The sequence below is a fragment of the Ictidomys tridecemlineatus genome, chromosome 6 (assembly GCF_052094955.1).
Source record: "Ictidomys tridecemlineatus isolate mIctTri1 chromosome 6, mIctTri1.hap1, whole genome shotgun sequence".
Lineage (NCBI taxonomy): Eukaryota > Metazoa > Chordata > Mammalia > Rodentia > Sciuridae > Ictidomys > Ictidomys tridecemlineatus.
The window spans coordinates 36,457,881-36,478,742 of NC_135482.1; the positions used below are offsets into that span (position 1 = coordinate 36,457,881).

A 20,862-nucleotide genomic window follows, 5' to 3' on the forward strand; every position below is an offset into this window, starting at 1 on the left:
GACTCCTCATTAGCACTCCTTCTCCATTCCCTTGTATAATCTTGTGTTCCCAGAGTTTCCGTGAACCCCATCAAGGTTTCAAACTCTATTTCAACCTCTCTGACCATTCTTTCCCAGACTCCTTCCTTAACTGTTCTTTCCAAAATGACCTCTAAACATCTTCTGTCCTTAATCATGCGTCCTGTTTTCTTTCACTGTACTCTCATGCTATCTAACTTCATTCTTGTAGCATTACGCTATTTCTGTTTTACCAAATCCTCTAGATATTTCTTATGGTCGTCTCTTCTTGCTACCAGAACTAAAGAAAAGGCCAAGTTCTAATAATCCATTCAGTCGTCTAAATGCCATATCAACATGACCAGAATTGAATTCTAGATCTTTCCTCTTATCCCCAAAAATGTTCCTTTCTCTCCAAGGTTTTCATTCTCCATCCACCCATCTGCTCATCAAATGCAGAGATATTCTCAAAACGGTTTGGGGTTTTTTTGTTTTTGTTTTTGTTTTTGTTTTTCACCACAATGATTGCCAAGGACTTTTGTCTTTACCTCCAAAATATATCTTGAATACTACTTATTCTATCAGTACTCACTACCATTTCTCACCTTTTCTACAACAATGGCATGTTACCTATCTCTCTGCATTTATTTGGATCTGCATTACATCGTAGCCACATCTTCTACAATACATGCCCCACTCTAATTACTCCAAAATGCACAAAAACACTTCACTGTCTATCGATTCCCTGCTTTACCTGTTTCTGCCCTCCCACAAGTCCTTAGTGTGTGCTGTTCTCTGCTGAAAAATGCTTTCTTGGTTGACTCTACTTGTCCTATGTATGGCTCACTTTGGAGGCTCCCCGGTACTGTCCACTCAGTCTAAAGTAGATTTTGCTGTCATTTTCTCATCACAACCTCTACCCAAATACATAGAATTTGTCAGAATTTAGAATTGTTCATCATGTTAAGTGAAATATCTCAGGCAAAAAAGATAAATACCACATGTTCTTACTCATTTGTGGAAGCTAAAAATAATTTTTTTAATTTTTTTTAAAAAAATCTGATCTCAGAGAAGTAGAGTTGGAACAGTGTTCCATAGAGAATGAGAAAGGTAAAGAGGGGGATGGGAATGGAAAGTGGTTAGATAACAAATACCAAAATATAGTTAGATAGGAGGTATTCATTCTGGTGTTCTATTGCACAGTAAGGTAACTATAGTTTACAATTTATACTATATTTTAAAATAATTTAAAAAGTCCAACAGTTCAATGTCTGAGAAGACAGAAATGCTAATTATTCTGATTTGATCATTGTACATTATATACATGAATCAAATTTGTACTATACCCCATAAATATGTACAATTGTGGTGCTTTGTTGCACAACTATTATGTGCAAGGCACTAGGAATACAAAAAGTAGTGACACCGTCCAAAGTAAGTACATGGTCTAGCACAAAAAATAAAATAAAATAAATAGAAAATCACAGTCTCCATCTGCCCTGATCCCTCTCCACTATTTATTTGTGCCATATAGCCCATTGTTTACTGCCCCATGTAAATATGAAGTAAATAGGATTGCATTCTCTTATTTGGACCCCTATTTCTTTTAACAAAACCTAGTGTTCTACATGGTTTTTTTGGTTTGTTATTTTTTGTTTTTGCTGTTCAATATTTCTATAGTATGTCTTTCCAATTAAAACTATATTCTAGAGATTGACTCTCGTCAGTATATAAATTTTCTTCATTCTTTCTCACAGTTGCATCATGTTACATTGTATGAATTAACAGCTTATTCCACCTCTGATGGTTAGTTTCAGTCTTTTTCAATACAAACAATGCTGCAATTAGTAACCTTGCAAAAGTGCCATTTTGTGTTTGTACAGGTGCTTGTCTAGAATGTACATCCTAGATAGTTTGATCAAAACACAACATCCCTCTAATATTAGTATATATATCACTAGGTCTTCCTTAAGATTTCTATGATTTTGTGTCATCAGCAAAGACATATGAGAGAGCCTGTTTTCCCAGTATCTTAAAATATAATATTATTAAACTTCTGCATTTTTAGCAGTCCAGTAGGAGACAAACTGTATTTCAGTGTAGATTAAATGTGAAGTGCTTTTATTAAAAGTGTGCTTTCTTGTTGTTGTTGTTGTTGTTCTTAAAGGGTCTACTAGTATTATTTATTTTTTCTTGGAACTATTAGTATATGACAAGTTTTTCTCATCAATTATTCCCTTTTGTGATTTTTATCAGGAACTCTTTCCATGTAGGAATACTAGACTTTGTCAGTGACACATTGCAAATACGGTCTCTTTGGTTTTACTTTTTTTTTTTTTTTTGCCATGAAGACTTTGCTTGTTTCCAATTTTCTTATTAAATTTGTTTATCTTTTCTTTTAGCCTTCTAGATATTGAGTCAGAATGAGAACAGCCCTTTCCATCTAAGGTTATAATGAATCTTATAACTGTTTTAGAACTTATGTCCTGTTGTTTTGGAACATTTGAGTTACTGATTTATTTAGAGTTTATCCCAATGTCAGTGAATGTATAAATCCAAATTTCTCTGTCCCAGTGACTATCCTATTGTTTCAACACCATTTATAGAAAGCTCACTTATGCCATTCTGCTGATTTGAGGGCTCCTTTAGCTTATACTACATTCCAATAAGTTTTGGGGTCCCCATTTGAACTTCCACATATGTACAGCTGGTTAAGGTATGCTTTCTCCCTATACTCTAAGTTAATGAAGGTGAGGGCTATGTTCATTTTGTTGGCCTGTGTTCCCAGAGTTTAAAATAGTGCCGGTAACATGAAAGAGCCTTAATTGTTATTTGTTATATTTGGTGAATATTCACAAAGTTCTAAAAGAATTTTTCCCTTTTCCCCACAAATATATTTAAAGATCATTTAATATTTTTAATTTAATAACAAATATTTCACAGATTGGAAATGGGCAATAGGTAATGTACAACATTACACACTTCTATTTGAGGTACATAACACTTTCTCTTAAGTACAATGTTAATATTTTTTTAAAAAAACATTTATTTCAATCAATATGTTAATAAAAATCAAAGAGATTGAGATGTTTTATGTCTACAGAAAACATTTATATTAAACAAGATAAATCATTTTTATACACAGTAGATGCAGGGACTTTGCAGATGCAATATTAATCCTTTTATCAATTTCTAAGTAACCATGGAGATCCAAGATAAATTGCAGTGTTTCTGGGAAGCATGATTGTGAAGTGGAAACATTAGTATGTGAAAGCAAATCATCTCCCTCAAGCCTGAGCCTAGCTTATTAGACTCAAGCATTTGCTTCTCACTGTCATTTTAGTGTTCTCTTATTGATGCTGGACATCCTTTGCCCCTCAGACTAAGTAAGTACTCCTTTCTTTACTGAGGAAGAAACTGAGATAACTGTGTGCTCTAGGTGGCAAAGAATTTGTGAACTGGCAAAGACTTCAGGATATATGCCTTGCAAATGTCAATTATCTACTGTATTAAAAAGTGTACCATCCCATTGTAAAATTATTAATACATTCAGTTAGTTTCAATTCTCTCTTTGTTGGCAAAGCAGCAGCATTAATGGCAAAATAGCATTCAGTTTCAATAGTATGCAAATACATCTTAAAAATCAGATGTCAGTGATACAGTAATTATCTAACTAAATGTTAACTAGTAACAACTTTAATAGCAGTTTTAATGGTACAAAAAAATAAAAGCTAAAGATATACTTCTTCTATTAAGAAAATGATGCTCTATTTCCCTGCTCCTTACTACTGAGATAACTATTAATGTATATGTGGCATTTTTATAAACATATTGAACTTAAAATTTTTAATTATGTCCAATGAAAACTCCTTAAGAATTAAAGATTCTGGATTTAGACACCTTACTAAGCTGTTCAAAATAAAAGAACATATGATACAATAAGAGGCCTAGAACTTAATCCAGCTGTTAACATGAATTCTGCACATTGTTATGCTGAATGGATTTGCACCAGTCTTAAGTCTTCTCTAGGTATCAGTTACACCTGCAAAACGAGAGGACTTTGCAATAAAATCCCTAATATTCACTTTAGTAACCTAAAATCCTATAGCTTTATAATCTGTCTCTAAATACACAATTCTCTATGGTTATCTAGCTGCCAATTTAACTGCTCACATTCATCAAACAAAACAGTAGAAATTACAAGATATCTTAATCTGTATAGGTTTGGAAAACGGCAAATTAAAACAAAAAAAAAAACTCGTGAGTGAAATTGAAGGAATTCTGCAAAATAGCCTTCTATTTAATGGGACCATTCCAGATTTGTGCTGTGCTGCAGTTAAACATAATAGCATTTCAACTGAACAATTTATGATCATTTGATTCTCTAAAATGAAGCAATAAATCTATTAAATCTGATTTTTGCCCTTGGAGCTGTATATATTTTGTACCAACTATAAAATCATCAAATCCCAGTAGTCTTAAAAACACATTATTGTCAAACAGTGTAAGTCTGCCAAGTGCCTAAATAATGGTCATAAAATTTAACTGAATTTGACATTATGATGTACAGAGTTCTTGGAATCCAAGATTTTAATTCCACTGGCATGTGCAGTCTATAGGTTCCTGGAGAGTGTACATAATTTCAGTGCCATTTCCTGAGCAATACAGAGGCACAGTCAAGTTTCGTACTCCATTTTCACGACAACATTTGCAGAATCTTAGGTGACTTTCAACGTTGATGTTATATATGGTAGCAGATGGGCATTTTCCATCACATGATGCAACATTTATCTGTAAGGAGATATAATAAGGAAAATTATCTTAAAAATTAAAAAACACTGACTATTATTATGTTCCATAAGAAGTCAGATGAAAGCAAGGCTTTCTTCCTTATCACTTTAACCCTCAATTTCCTGCATGTTAAAAAAAAATTGTGGAAAATACAACATTGAAACTCATGGAAGTCAAGAGCCTTTCCATAATGATGCCCAAAATAGCAACACTGACAAAAACCCAAAGCATCAAGTGTGCAAACGTATCTAGATGGATGTGTGGGATATGCTAATCACAATCTAATCATTCTCTTGTCACTTGCGTTATGTCATGACTCAAATAGGACATTAAATTGAGTCATTCGAAAGGGGGCAGACATGACTATAACTATTTTCATTGAGTAAAATTGCATAGTTAAGACAACATGTGGTCAAATATATTTGGATTTAATTCCTACCTCTCTGGATTGCAATTATCTTTTAGAGCTCTTGATTATTTATACTAAGAATAAGTCATACTTCTTCACAAAGAGAATATTTAATATTTGAATATAAGAATTCTCTTAAACTTGAACATTGTATATTGGCATTTTTTATTGGCATACAAATTTGTTACTGCTATGGGTTAGTGACACATATGCTTCTAGAAAAGCACACGTTCTTTGTGTAACAAACGATATTTTCCACTTACAGAGCTTTGGCTTACACAGTCCTGTTTCCTTATGACTGATTTAATCGTCACTTTCTGGCATATTCTTTCTTCTCGTTTGCCTAATAAAATACAGAACACATTTCATAAAAGGGCCATGTAAAATTGTTTCTTAATTTAATTAAACATAAATATATTTAAATTTGAAATTTTAGATATTTATATAAAATATATTCCAATATTAAAAGATATTTAAAATTTTATTTACACAATAATTTAGTTAACTAAATGAATAATTTAAAATTTAAAACTCCAATATTTATTTTTACTTTCTAAATAAATTCTTAGATTTTCTAGCTTTATACTTACTTATTTCTACTTTTAAACTTCTTGGTTTATAATAGGCATCATTATCATAAATCAAAACTATCTCGCACATATAATAATGCTAAATGAACCTATATTGTACTATATGTGTACATATAAATTAATTTGGGAATGAGCCATGATATGAATAAGTATATATATAAATAATGCATAAACACATTTACACATCAATTTTAAAATACAAATTAAGAGATTTAAAGCCACTTTATCTTAGCAAATATTAACATAAAATAATGCAAAAATGCAATGAATTATTTATCAATCATACTCAAATGTATGGATGAGTCATCCTTGATTTTATGGCTTTGTGATGATCTTTTAGGATTTTAAGTGAAAATATTTTGTAATCATTCATGGTACATTTGTGTACGACAGATTGTCACTAGATTATGCACCATAAACGTATATTTAATATTGTATGGTAGTGGATATAACTCCTGAATCAGGTTGTAAAGGTCCAGGATTCTCACTTCACTTGTTACTAAATTTCTCTGCCAGTTTAGGAAAGTCACTGAATCATTCTGGTGAGTTTCCTTATTTGCAAAAGGATGGAATTATATTACCAATTTTCAAATGAGTTTAGTCACGAAGTCTTCATCTGAAATAAAAGCTTACGTGAAATCCCATCATATAGAGTAGACCCAGATTAAACCACTCTGGTTGAAAGAGACATGAGTAGCTAAAACTGTTTGGAATTACCCTATCCTTGTCAAGATCACCCACTACCTCCAAATTGCTGAATTCAAAGCCACATCTCAGTCCTCATCACTTCTTGACAGCATCAGATCCAGTCCATCACTCTATCCTCCTTAATTCACTTTGCTCCTCATCAGTCTCCTATGCTGATCCTTCCTCTTCCCTGACTGCTCTACTTCAGTAAGGCCCAAGGCTCAGTGTTGTTGGCAGAGCACAGATTATTTTGTGTCTTGAAGTGCTTTCATCAGTAATTACTTCATTAGCCCTCCTAATCTCCTGCAAGAAAGAAATCATCTTTACCATGACCTAAGTTTTACCTTACCCTCTTTTGTCTATCCCTCTCCTTCCTTCACTCTGTGTTGTAGCCATGCTTTGCTATTTCCTCTGCTTTGAACTCTTCATTGTTTGTATGTTTCCCTTAGGAAACTCAGTCTCTACTCAAATGACATCTCATTAAACACGCAATTTCTAAGCCCCTATTAAAATTAGCAACCCAACTACTCTTATTCTCCATCTCTTCTATTTGGTGCTATTTTTCTTTTGGGGATGGGTGGGGGCAGGGTACCAGGTATCCAACTCAGGGGCTCTCAACTACAGAGCCACATCCCTAGCCCTATTTTGTATTTTTTTAGTTAGAGACAGGGTCTCACTGAGTTCCTTAGCACATCACTTTTGCTGAGGCTGGCTTTGAACTCACAATTCTCCAACCTCTACCTCCAGAGCCACTGGGATTACAGATTGCGCCTCTGTGCCCGGCTGGTGCTATTTTTCTTTAGACCACTCATCACTACTTTACACATCAGTATATATGTGTGCATTTAATGTTGTTTTTCCCCTTTTCTTGGTAATATGTACTATCCATGCAGATATTATTTCATTCATTATTACAGTCCCAGTGCCTAAAAGGGTGTCTGGCACATGTAGGGGCTCAATACAAACCTGTTTGATAAATTCATTCAACAAATGAAACTGGGACAGCATTAATTCATTGTTACCAGAGTCTGTTTGTACTAAGACACATTTCCTATTCATTCCTCAGAGACCTTACTGTGACTGATTTTGTGAAACAGCATCTGCTATAATATCCAACCTCCATAATTTCTCCAACACAGTCTGTTCATCCAAAAGCACAAACCACAGACCAGGTTCTCTAAAGCCAAAACAGAACTACTTCACAACTCCTTACATATCAAATGAGAGAAACCAATATGGATTATTATTGATCTATAAATTTTAAGAGCCAGGTAGAGTTGAAAGATCTTGGGTCCAGGCATTGGACAGGTCTAAAGCCATTACTAAGGAGATCAACTTCTGTGAACTTTCATTTTCTCACCTGTAGAGGGACCATCCTTACCTCCCAGAAGACTGAAAAGATTAACTATGGTCTTATCTGTAATGGATTTAGGAGTGTCAATGTGTGGCAGATAAATGGTTGTTCATTAGATTAGTCACATCAATTCCCCTGTCTGCCCTCATATAAAATAAACATGCTCACTTCTCTAATAACTAACATAGGATTATGAAAACCAGGGCCTCACATTATAACATGCCTCTCTTTGTGCCTTTGTCTTATCCCTAAGAGTTTAGACATGGAGGAAGTAGAAGAGAAATAAGATATAAACCTCTCCAGATTTTACAGTAAAATTTTATTCCTTGAGTTCATGATACATAGCTATTTGATACACATTAGTTTTCATTTGATTCAGCAAACACTGAATGAAAAATAGCTATTTCTAATGAATAGAAAAAAATAATTAGTGTGTGTCTAAGATCTCCAGTAATTAAAAATACATAAGTGATTTTATGCTATCCTCAATGTCCAAGCAATGTAACTCTTATCAGCTGATCTTTGTCCTCCCAAAATTCCTATGCCCCTTAGAATTTTAGAATGTGACTTCATTTGGACACAAGGTCTTTACAGAGGTCATCAAGAGAAAATGAGATCATTAGTGAGCTTTAATTAATATGATTGCTGTCCTTAAAGAAAGAAATTTGGAGACTGTCACATGAGGAGACATGTCTCATGTAAACACAGAGACAGCCATCTACAATACAAGGAGACAGACCCTTCCCCTCACAGCCCCAATTAGAAAGCCTCCCTGCCAACATCTTGGTTTTAGACTTCTAGCCTCCAAATCTGTGAAGCAATGAATTTCTCTAGTTTAAGCCACCACTTTGCAGTACTTTGTCACACAGCTGCTGTAGAAATTAATCCAATGACAAGTTAGTCATCAATCCATTTTATGTTGGACTATTTGCTTTTTTATATATATATGCGTGTTGAATTTGGCTTTTCAGACGTCATGCAAATACAACTTGGTCATATATAGTTCAGCACCTCCTCAGTCACAGAAGTTTGATAATAAGAACAAGTTACTTAAATCTCTGAGCTGAACATCAGGATAATTTTAAAACCTATTTTATTGAATTTTCATAAGGAATAAATACTGTGCAGAAAATTTAAGAGAGTTTCTAATTTTAAATTATTATTATGTTCCATGGTGTATATTATAGCTCTGTTGCAACATTATTTTAATGCATTTTAACAGTCTCTTCAGTAAGACTGTACAGCTCTGAATAGGTAAGACTACTCTTACATATTTATGGGATTTACTGCTTCCTGAAATTCAGAAATTTCATTTGAGAAGCATGACAATTTGTATCTAAGAATCCAGCCAATTTGTATCTAAGAATCCATAACATTATCTAAGAATGTTAATAATGACATTATTAACCTGAACTCTTTTGCCCTTTTCCTCAAAGCATCCTCAGCAACTTTTAAATTACTATCGCAATTTTCTAAGACCTTCCATTTTTATATTGACAAAAATTCATAAATGCTTTTTAAAAAAATAAAAATAGTTGCATGGATATGCCTCTATTCTATTTTAGTCCTTAGAATATACAAAATCACTATAATTCAAACAAACATAAAATATATCACATAACTTTATTATCAATATAATCATGGGAACTTTTATATGTACGATTTAAATACACTTCACTAAAATGATATTTCCCAAAAGTATAGAACCACAGACATGTTCAAATACATCTGGAATACATTGTACTATTTGTGTCCTTACTGCAGTCTCAAGGCCATTCTCACCATTACCTGTTTAACTTTATATAGTTCAGAATGTTCCAAGAAAATTTGACCATGATGCACTCATAAATTTAAAATCTATTAAAATCCTATGCAATCCCTTTTGGGAGATGCCATAATAAAGAAATTTCTAAGGATAAAATTAAAATTTATCTAAATTAAAAACATTGTATATAAACTGCAGAAGATAAAGATTAAATTAAAAAGTTATCAACCACATGATAATGCGGTTGAAATAATGTACTTTATAAAATCTGTTTTCCTCTGTAACATAGGAATCGAATCCTATGAGAAAACCACAATCACCGTGAGCAATTAAAACTAATCTATCAAGTTATTGCATGTAATATGTCTTCACTTACAGATCTTGCAACAGCCTTCATTATAAAGCTTTACAAGTCCTTCATTCTAGGAAAAGAGAAAAAGAATAAAGTAAAAAAAATACAGTTTATGTATTTCCTCCTAGACCAGAAATTGGAAACTTAATTCTTCACAATTTTTTTAATCAAATATCACAAAGCCTTTATTGAAAAGTTATTGGAGTTTAACTGTTTCTAATAAGAATTTCTTAGGAGCAGATATTTTGTTTAAAAGCATATTATTTCTACATTAATAATGTGTAAAATAATGCAAAAAAACATGCTTCTTAAAAAAAATGTTTCAAACACTTCAAAATATTTTTACCAAAGAAAAATAATAACAGATAAAAAATAGATGTTATTATATTTTTTCAACTCCTCCAATCTAAACTAACCTTTTAGACTAAATTGAGTTTATCAATATAATTGTCAAATACCATATCTTTTTCTTTAATATCTTATTATTCATAAAAATTCCATTCCTTATGTAAGGCTCTTGTGGAAGGCTCAATTAACAAAATCTTATTGATTAGCTTTTATAATTTTCATAGTAATTACTAATTGCTTTTACTTAAATTCTAATTGTAACTCAAATAAAAGAGCAATTTATTCTTTAAAAATGAGTCTGTGAAATACGATGATGCCTAAGTTTAATTCCAGTGCTTTAATTCTGTGACTTCAGTCCATGTTAAAGTTAGTTGACCAGCCATCAGCAGTAAAAGGGTGTTTCTTAGAAAAATAATCAATGGAACTATGTTATTTTTCTATAAAACGGAATGAATTTCACTTTTAATTATGGATAATTATTGCCTAAATAATTAAAAACATAAAAAAAGCGGGCTGGGGATGTGGCTCAAGTGGTAGTGCACTCTCCTGGCATGCATGCAGCCCAGGTTTCATCCTCAACCCCACATACAAAACAAAGATATTGTGTCCGCCGAAAACTAAAAAATAAATATTAAAAATTCTCTCTCTTTAAAAAAAAAACATAAAAAAATCTTTTAAAATAAAATTTATATTAGTTTTTAAAATCCATTCTCTCAATAGACTCTTCTCTGAGAGAATAGATAATTTGAAAGGCAAAGGTAAAGAACCAACAATGCTACACTAAGTCCTCCAGTGGCTTGTGCTCAAAGAACCTAAGGCAAGTGTCACGTAGGCCAGCATGTAATAAAAAGTGAAATGAGCCAGGCACTGTGGCACACTACTTTAATACCAGAAACTTGGGAGGCCAAGGCAAGAGGATCACAAGTTCAAAGCAAGTCTCACCAACTTGCTTTGTCTCAAAATAAAAAATTTTAAAAAGCTGAATATGTGGTTCAGTGGTTAAGTGCATCTGGGTTCAATCTCCATACCAAAAAAAAGTGAATGACATCATGAATCTGGCCATTTGGCTATGAAAAAAATGGCTAAACTCAATTATGAATCTATATTACAAGGAGGGCTAGGTTTGCTGAGCATAGGACTTTTCAATAATCTTTTGACTACACATGAAAACCCAGGGATAGCAAAGTGTCCATTCAGAGACTCAAATCTGGATCACCATATAGAACTTAAAATAGCAAACTAAGGAAATAAAATAGAACTTTTATTTAGGCAAAAAAATAAAGCATGCACTATAAAATATACACCACAATATAAGTATGACCTCAGATATTTTTAAATTATAGTTAATACAGAGTTTTCTTAGAAATAACAAAGTACCAACCATTTTGCATTCGGTCTCATTAAAAGGGGGACAGACCATACTGTAGTTCAGAATCATTGCTCCTTCTTCAGTCTTAACACACTCATATGTGCTGCAGTTATAATGCCAAGTATTTCCCTCCTAAGAGAGAGAGAGAGAGAGAGAGAGAGAGAGAGAGAGAGAGAGAGAGAGAGAGAGAAGAGAGAGAGAGAGAGAGAGAGAAAGCTACTGTTGTGTATGTTAAAATCTGCTTACTTTCTTTTTTTATTAGTTGTTCAAAACATTACAAAGCTCTTGACATATCATATTTCATACATTTGATTCAAGTGGGTTATGAACTCCCATTTTTACCCCATATACAGATTGCAGAATCACATCGGTTACACATCCACGTTTTTACATACTGCCATACTAGTGTCTGTTGTATTCTGCTGCCTTTCCTATCCTCTACTATCCCCCCTCCCCCTCCCATCTTCTCTCTCTACCCCATCTACTATAATTCATTTCTCTCCCTTGTGTTTTTCCCCCCTTTCCCCTCACTTCCTCTTATATGTAATTTTGTATAACAATGAGTGTCTCTTCCATTTCCATGCAATTTCCTTTCTCTCTCCCTTTCCCTCCCACCTCTCCTCCCTGTTTAATGTTAATCTTCTTCTCATGCCCTTCCTCCCTGCTCTGTTCTTAGTTGCTCTCCTTATATGCTTACTTTCTTAAGTAAACAATTTTCCATCTTACTGAATCAATTTCAAAAGGATGCAGAGAACTTCTTGTGGAATAAATGTTCCATCTGAAAATGTCTCCAAATTTACATAAAACTATTGAAAATACTTGTTTGTTTGTTTGTGTTTGGTTTCATAATAGAACAAATATGTAATTGTGAAATAAGGCAATAGAGAAGAAATCAGAAAATAGGTATCACTTTCTACTAAAAAAAATAATTATCTAATCTGGCCAAGTCTCAAAGTTCTTACTCTGACATTTCCTCACTAATTATAAAAAAACAAATCATATTACTTATACACCTCTTTTCTTGAAATTTGTTTATTCTTCCTTCTACTCCCTTATCAGAAAAGAATTTTTAAAAAATTGAATGATAGTGCTTATTGACCTATGATTCTAATTTCATATACCTTTGGTTATTATAAAACTTATTCCTATTCTTTTAACAAATACATAAATATAATATTTTGTTCCTGGTTTCAGAATTCCTATTTAGAAATAAAGTCAGCTGAAGTAATTATTACCCAAGTATTGGGCTACAGTTGATCTATATTTTTATAAGCTAAATTTTATAATTATAGTTAAACTCTGACTTGAAGACGCCATGTAGACCAGTAAAACATGTTAATAAGCCTGACCACTTTCTTTTCTCTAGATTCTATCTCAATTTGTGAGTAGCTTCCAGTCTTCTGTGAATGTTAATTGGAAATGATACATAAGTTCTGGCATAAAAGAAGATAAAATATTTTAATTCAGAAAACACTAATGTCTAGTTTATAAAAAAGTTATCAGTTCCAAAGAAATATTTTCTTTTTCATTTATATGTTTAGAAATCATTATTTCCCATAGCCCATTTCCCACATCTAGGAGAAAAAAGTGAAGACAATAAAACATGTTTATCTTTTGATAATAGACATTATCAAATGCTTTAAAATGTAGCAAATGTGTGCAGTGTGTTATGTGCACTATATGTTTGTTATATGTAGAAGTATGTCTCCATGGGTGTGTGACACTTTTCAGATTTATGTAACTCAAGAATGTCATCTTCAAAAAGCAACACAAAAATCTACCTTCTAAAGAAGGTAAGAAATAAGGAATGCATACCTCATATATAACTGATGTTCCATTTTCCATATGAAATTTGCAGGATACATTTTTGCAGGTTCCACAACAATCATAATCACTTGGGGATGGAATGTACACCTGGTGCTGCAAATGGTGACAGTACATTGAGTTAGCACACAACAATACAAACACTTATTGAATTAGTTCTGGAGCTGTTTCCCAACATAATTATATGATCTCTCAGAACAGCCATAAGCATTTCTGAGGTTGAGTTTGAAGAGCTTTAAATAATAATTGATTTTATATAACCATATTAAAGGTGAAGTCGATGTTAACCTTTACACCTAGCAACCAAGATTCATCAAGAAAGTGAATTGTGATATCAGGTCAAGCAAGCTGGCAAGCTGCAGATAATAAGACTCCTGAAGCTCAAGGTCATACATAGGAAAGTGGAAATCTGCTTTAAATGAGTGTGTTATTACATTATAGACAGTTAAAGAACATTCAAGAGTACATTTTTAACTCATGGAGTATTCATTAGTTCGAATTCTGCAGCTGCCAATTTTAGATTCATTAATTCTTATCAGAATGACTTATAAAGGATACTTACAATATCACATTCTTTTGAACAGTTCACCATCGTAAAATTCAAAGTGTGAAACCCCGTGTGGTTATCTTTTTCTTCCAGACACTCAATTTTATAACAAAAGTCCCCTTTAAAATACTTTATCAAAGATTGTCCAGGGTTCAACACTGATGTTTCTTGAAATACACACACGTCATCCTTTTCTAAAGTACAAAAAATAATACGAAAATAAAATGTTATCTTATATTAATCAATCAAATAAACTTACATTTAAGCCTACGTTTTCATGCAATATGCCAGTTTTTTTTTTCAAAATCAAGTAAGATTTTTACACATTGGTAATAACCCTAGAGTATTAATTACTAATGAATATAGCACATTCATCCCTTATAATTCAATTACATTTGCTCTATAAAATCAGTTGCTTTAACTTCCTTCAAAATCTATATTTTGTATGGGTTTCAGAAATATAAGATCCCAGTGAGGGGCAAGCTACTTGCTGCTTCCTCTTTAGGACACAGCACAACCACTGCTGGACATGGATGCGGACAGAGGCTACATCTAATTCATGAAGTTGGGATTCTGCAGTGTTCATGATTTTTAATGGTTATTTGAGTGCAGTTATTCAGTTTTTAGTGTTACAATATAAATAGTCATATAGATCATATTTCCTGAGGGAGAGAGCTAATTTAATGCACTACTGTGTCTTTAAAAGTGGTAAAAATTAGGGTGAGCTGGAATATGATATACTCAGCACAGCTTATATGATATACTTAGCACAGCTTTGTGCCTCTCCAACTCTGAACATGAGCTTTCTCTAATATAAAAAATACAAGAATTTCAAGCCATTGAGCAAAAGTTTTGCTTCCTATTATCCTGCTACTACTTAATATGAACACTCTTTATTTAATAGAAAAATCAAGTTTACTTATGCTTTACAACATTGACATCAATCATATACAACAAAGGGAAAAAAACCTCACACAGATATTGTCTGTTTTTAAAAATTAAATATAAACTGATATCAACTTTAAAATCCTGTGAAAGCTTTGGAAAAAAAGCTTTTCTTTCTTATTACCAAGTTCTCAAAACATTTTGAGATATTTCAAAAGAAAATTAATAGTACTTTTTTTACTTAAATATTGGTGATTGGTTTAATATGTATCTCTCTCAAAGAAGATCATTTTAAATTTATAAACAAAAAGCAACATATACCAATAATATTCATCTATTATTTAAAAGTTATTTTAAAAAGTAGTTACCACAGAGATACTGAAAACATCCACAGTCACTCTGAAAGTTATGATCTATTGCAGTAAATTCTCCCTATTAGAAAGAAATTATTATTATTATGTGACTTCTATAGCTTATTATGACAATTGTTAAAACACACATTCATTATAACATCTAATAGATGTCTTATCACACAGCTAAACAAACAACAGGTTCTTAACAAGATATTTTAGTGATTATGCTTAGGTTAACCTAGTGGTCATTTCACTAGTAACCCATGGGGATGGGTCACTGTGATCCATTGACTATGAATCACTCAATCTCTTTAAGCTTTATTACTATTAAGGGAGAGAAGGTGAATAAGATGATCTTTGTGGTCTGTCATAACTTTAAAATTACATTGTTTGATTCTGAACTTCTAGAGGGCAACTGGAGCTAAAAGAGTGCTTGACACCCTGGAAACATTGCTGTGTGGAAATGTTTGTGATCTCTATAGAGGTGGTCCAGAGCTCTGCAGTCTGCATCCAAACAAGGCTGCTATGGCAGATAGAGCAGCAACAGAAGGGTGTAGTGTAGCAGATAATAGCATGGACTTGTGAACAGGACTGTAATCCTGTTCTGCCAATCCTGGCTCTGCTGTTCACTAGCTGTGTGAGCTACGGCATGTTACTTAACCAATGTGCACCTCACTTTCCTTATTGTAAAAGAGAGATAAAATATTGCTTGCCATCTAGTATTATTGAGAGAAATAAATGGGTCAATGTACCTAAAGGGCTTAGAAATAGGCTGACACACAGAAAGTAGTATATAATTTTCGATTGTTAGTAAATATTATCTTGACAGATTCTCATACTTTGCCCTGTAAGGAATACCCAGGACCAGACCTAAATTTTTCTATTAGTACATTATAATTATGCATAATAGTGGGATTCATTATGCCATATTTGTACATGCATTTAACATAATTTGATCAATCCAGACTTAAATCTTTGAGAATTACATTTTAAATATAAAATTTTCCTGGGTTCCTTTAATTTTCATATCACATTAGAAATAAAATGAATTTTATTCTTGACATAAGAAAATTATTCAAATGAATTCATAATAACATATAAAAGGCATTTCCCATAAGCTAATATCTTACTTTTTATAGTGCCTTATATATTTTAGTTTCATTAGCATTAATTCATTTGGTAATTTTATGACTTTATTCAAAAAGACATCATTCCAATGTTATTGAAAATAAGATAAATTAGATAAATAAGATAAATTCCCAGTGGAATTTAAAAAAAAATTTGCCAGTGCCTAAGCTAATCCAAAGATGAAATAAGGAAAAATTTGGCTAGTCCTAACTCTTTTAAGTAATTATACACCTGTTTTTTAATAATTAAAGCCACAGTGCTCATTCCCTTCTTTCAAGCTTAGCTTTAAGTTTTCTATTCTTCCCTATTTCATAGTCTATGCATATTTCTTTTGAGATCTTTTCCACATATTTAGTTACACCTTTATTCTCAATAGTACCCACCTATTATCCACTTGATTATTCTACCAATACTTAGTATTATATCAAATATAATGGTATTTTTTTACTCCCATATAAGCATCTTTCTCCTTTAAAGTCAGTAGTAAAATCACCTTCAGCTATCTCTACTTTGGGCCATTATAAATAGTATTTCTATGACATTTGAGATTTGAAATACCTTTCAGTTTTCAAATAATATTTTTCCATATTTTGCTTCATTTAAAAACCAGTGACCTTCAGTAAGTACAATGTTAGTAGATTTAGTCACTAGTTTAAAAAAATCATGGGTTGCATTTTCCTATCTCACATAAAATATAAAAGGTTGACTTCTGTAATAAAAGAGCACATTAATTGAATCTACTTCAGTACAATTAAGATATTTCCATTAACTCTGAAGAATTCAGAAATGAAGGAGACAAAGGAAGAGTAAATTTGAATAATAAACATTCTAAATATGTGTTCTTACCACTTCACAAGTTGGCATTATAAGGTTCTCACAGTTACACTCTAAAAGGCAAAAATCGACATATTTACATTGATCAAAATATATCAGCTTATTATAATAAAGCTTTTAAATATGAAATTAGTTACCACAATGCCATGTTGGACAACATTGCCCAGATACATTTTCTTTGACAAGATTCATATCTTCTGCACAGTTGAGCAGTGGTGGAGGACAAAGATTTGTTTCACAGACTAGAAGGAGAAACCACATGGGTAAAGATTAATTTTATGTAATTGCTGACTCTTATTACCTATCATCTTGTTTACTGATGCAGTCATAGACTCATCTCCCAAGTGCTGCCTCACCATGTGAAGTTGTAGACAGAACAAGTGTCTTGTAAGTAATATAGCAGTGCTGGCACAGCTCCTCAAGTGCAAAGCCCTGATAAAGGGTCTGCTGTAACAGTGCACCTAAGAGCCACTGGGCTTCTTAAACATATAAATGTTTCTGGTCATTTATTAGACACATCAAAATATTTTTAACTAGTTTCAATACACTCACCACAGTAATACTGAGGACAACAGACATGTGTGGTATTAAGATTCACCGTTAAAAATTCCCCATCAGAACATAGTAGAATAGGTTCAGTGCAAGGTTCACAAACTAAAGGTGAAACAAAAAGCCAAAAGTCACTGCTGAGCTGAAAGCAAATCAAATGTTAATTCAAGTTACAATACAAAAATCAAATCAAAATAAAATACATCAATACTAAATAAAATACAAAACAAAGAAAATAAGGCATGGTTCTTTATTTGATCATAAAACAATGATACTGCCCAGATGATATATTGCTTTATGCTTTCCTAAGTACAGTGACCCTACAGAACACCATCTATCAGAAATAAAGGGCATTCAGTTTTCTGGAGTAATTCATCCTTACTAAGATCAAACTATCATTGATTAATTTATTGAAGTTTACTTCATTCACTACCCTTGATTATTCTAATTTAAGGAATAACAATGGAGAAGGCACTTGTTCTGTTGAGCTGTTTAGCATCCCTCCCAAATGTAATAATTCTCTGAATAACCTTGAGAAAGGCCCACCCACACAGTACCGAAATGACTGTGAATGAAGTACCTCACTCTCACCAGCCCACTTTGTAGGATAACCCATTGTAGAATAATCAAAATCTCCTCCCATGGAATTTAAATCATAAATAAAGGTACCCGGGGACAAGAAAATGGCTTGAGCTGGCTCATCACCAGTGGCCTCCACCTACAGCAGCTGGCTTTTCCTCCCAGAGCCTGGCTGGATAGCTTTCATACTTCCCCAAATCCTTCCAATAATTGCTAGTGCTTCATCTACCCAAAATCTCTTGGCTTTTGCCACTTGCAAAGGACCTTAACTGATACAAACAAATGTGTTTTGATATTCCTAGGTATATCTGAAACCTATATTAAGCACCAATCTTTGATATGACAATTCATTTGGATTGGAAAGTAGATAATTCTTTATTTTTCAATATCCAATTTGTCAGATTAGTTAGCTCTAATTATTTCCTAGATACTCTATTGTCTACCATTCTCTTTTGAGATTATCAGAACTTTATATTCTGATGTGCAGAACATAAAGTTCTAAAAAGTCCTATAATGTCTTAGCAGAGCATATTATTCTAACTGGTTCTTCAAGGAAAGTCAGTAATAAATTTTTCTTCAAAAAAATTAGATACTTATTATTAAAGGAAAAAAACTTGATTTTATTGTCTTCATCATGTTTTAGACAGATACATACATATATTTTGGGGTAGGGGAAGATTCTAAGAATAGTAACTGTTAAGAGTCATTTAAAATGCTGTACCTTCCTTTCCTTATTTTAATTAATTTTTTATTTAAATATGAAAGCGGAATGCATTAGAATTCTTATTACACATGTACAGCACAATTTTTCAAATCTTTGGTTGTATACAAAGTATATTCACATCAATTCGTGTCTGTAGAAAGAATACAGTTCTTATTCAGTTTTATACCTATGAGTATAAAATTAGAATATCAGTTTCCATCAGTCACCATGAAATTCAAAGCAAATAAAGGAGTCTCTCTAGATCCTCCCTCTTCTTTCTAAAAATTATCTCTAGAATACTCACCACAGAGAGGGAGAAAACAGCAAGGTTCTCCCTGCTGAACATGAATCATAAATTGGTCTTCTCTGCATTCTGGTGTTGAAATAACAGGACACTTGAGTGGGTCACATTCTGCAGAAACACAAATGTATTTAAAAATTTGTAAGATGAAGAAATAATAAATAAAAGTAAAATAAATGAAATAGTGCTTAGTTTTCTTTGAATTTAGTGATATAAAGATCTTAATGTTAACAGAAACTTAGAAATAGCAACTCTGAAATCTCTTATGACAAATTATTTTTCTTGAAGATGCAAAGAAAGAGATTCTAATCTACTATTCTGAATGAACAATGAACCTTACTCAGTTTTACAAATTGATTAACTCACCACATTTGTACTGTGGACAACAAGAAAGAGGGCTATAACCAACAACCAATTTTTGACTAGTTGTGCATGTTGGAATGGTAGTTTCACACAAATTCATGTCACATCCTAGAAGCAAGAAACAGAACATTAAAAATAGTGGCCAAAACTAAAAACTTGGGCTGTGAACTTGAAACAGGAAAATGACTTTCACTAACATGTTTTTCCACCATCATTAAACCTATTCCATTCACAAGGCAATCTATATTTGAAAAAAAAAGAGCAGCTTTAAGTTTTGTCTGGTAGTCTTTCACCCCTGATTGTCACGACTTAAAGTTTTCCATATCCTTTCTCTTGTCATATATTGCTGAATAATTGTATTGTTATTAATAGTCAGAGTTTTTTGTATGTATTTGTATAATTTATTTGAGAAAATGACATTTATGGCAGGACTATATTGTTACTTCAACCCTTATATGTTTGTTTAGACCAAGCGTCAAGGACACAAAGAATGAACCTATTTTGCAGTACTAATTTGGAGGCATCAACCTGTGCACATACCACAAACTTCCTTTGAACAACAGGTCAGCTTATCAATGGTGCCCATGACAATTTCGGCTTCTCGTTCACAAAAGGGAGAGGGCTCTTCTTCACAGTCAGGTTCTACAGGAATGATGCTTCCATTCTCCAAACATTTGTACAGGGCACACTCATCAATACCCCCATTCCAAATCTCCCCAGCAGTTCGGGGTTGATCTTCTCTATCAGTGCAAACTTGAAGAAATTGACAATGTTAAGACATTCATAACCTAGTCACTAAAATAAATCAAGCTGCTATGTTTCGATTTCAGACTGTGATTTGATCCAGTCACATAGCTGACATGTCACAAATCCATCCTGTCTCAGATTCCTTTTTTCTACATCAGCTCACATTTTTCTTTAACCAACCTTTGTGTATATTCCACAGAAAATATTTTTCCTTCCTACAACTATCTATACATTTATATGCCCTTCTCTATAAATAAGATGATTTTTAGTTGTTTTAATACATGTAAGATGTTATCAATACAATTTATTTAGCTTGAACAAACTCAGTGATATAAATGTGAATTAGCTTTAAAATAATAACTGTTATAAATAAATGACATTAGAAAA

General features: G+C 32.6%; 1 protein-coding gene across 2 annotated transcripts in view; it reads right to left on the reverse strand.

Annotated features, from left to right (window-relative positions):
• Positions 1-2,909: 2,909 nt before the first annotated feature.
• Positions 2,910-20,862, reverse strand: part of Otogl (otogelin like) — a 124,283-nt gene continuing 106,330 nt past the window's right edge. For both annotated transcript variants that reach the window (XM_078053101.1, XM_078053100.1), the window contains 13 exons: positions 20,269-20,481; positions 19,732-19,836; positions 19,369-19,476; positions 17,786-17,887; positions 17,371-17,475; positions 17,246-17,286; positions 15,287-15,350; positions 14,049-14,227; positions 13,478-13,582; positions 11,675-11,794; positions 9,970-10,015; positions 5,461-5,540; positions 2,910-4,788 (listed from right to left, as the gene is read on the reverse strand). In XM_078053101.1, the coding sequence (XP_077909227.1) occupies positions 4,588-4,788; positions 5,461-5,540; positions 9,970-10,015; positions 11,675-11,794; positions 13,478-13,582; positions 14,049-14,227; positions 15,287-15,350; positions 17,246-17,286; positions 17,371-17,475; positions 17,786-17,887; positions 19,369-19,476; positions 19,732-19,836; positions 20,269-20,481 (1,469 nt within the window). In that variant the 3' untranslated portion in view covers positions 2,910-4,587. The remainder of the gene's footprint in view (positions 4,789-5,460; positions 5,541-9,969; positions 10,016-11,674; positions 11,795-13,477; positions 13,583-14,048; positions 14,228-15,286; positions 15,351-17,245; positions 17,287-17,370; positions 17,476-17,785; positions 17,888-19,368; positions 19,477-19,731; positions 19,837-20,268; positions 20,482-20,862) is intronic.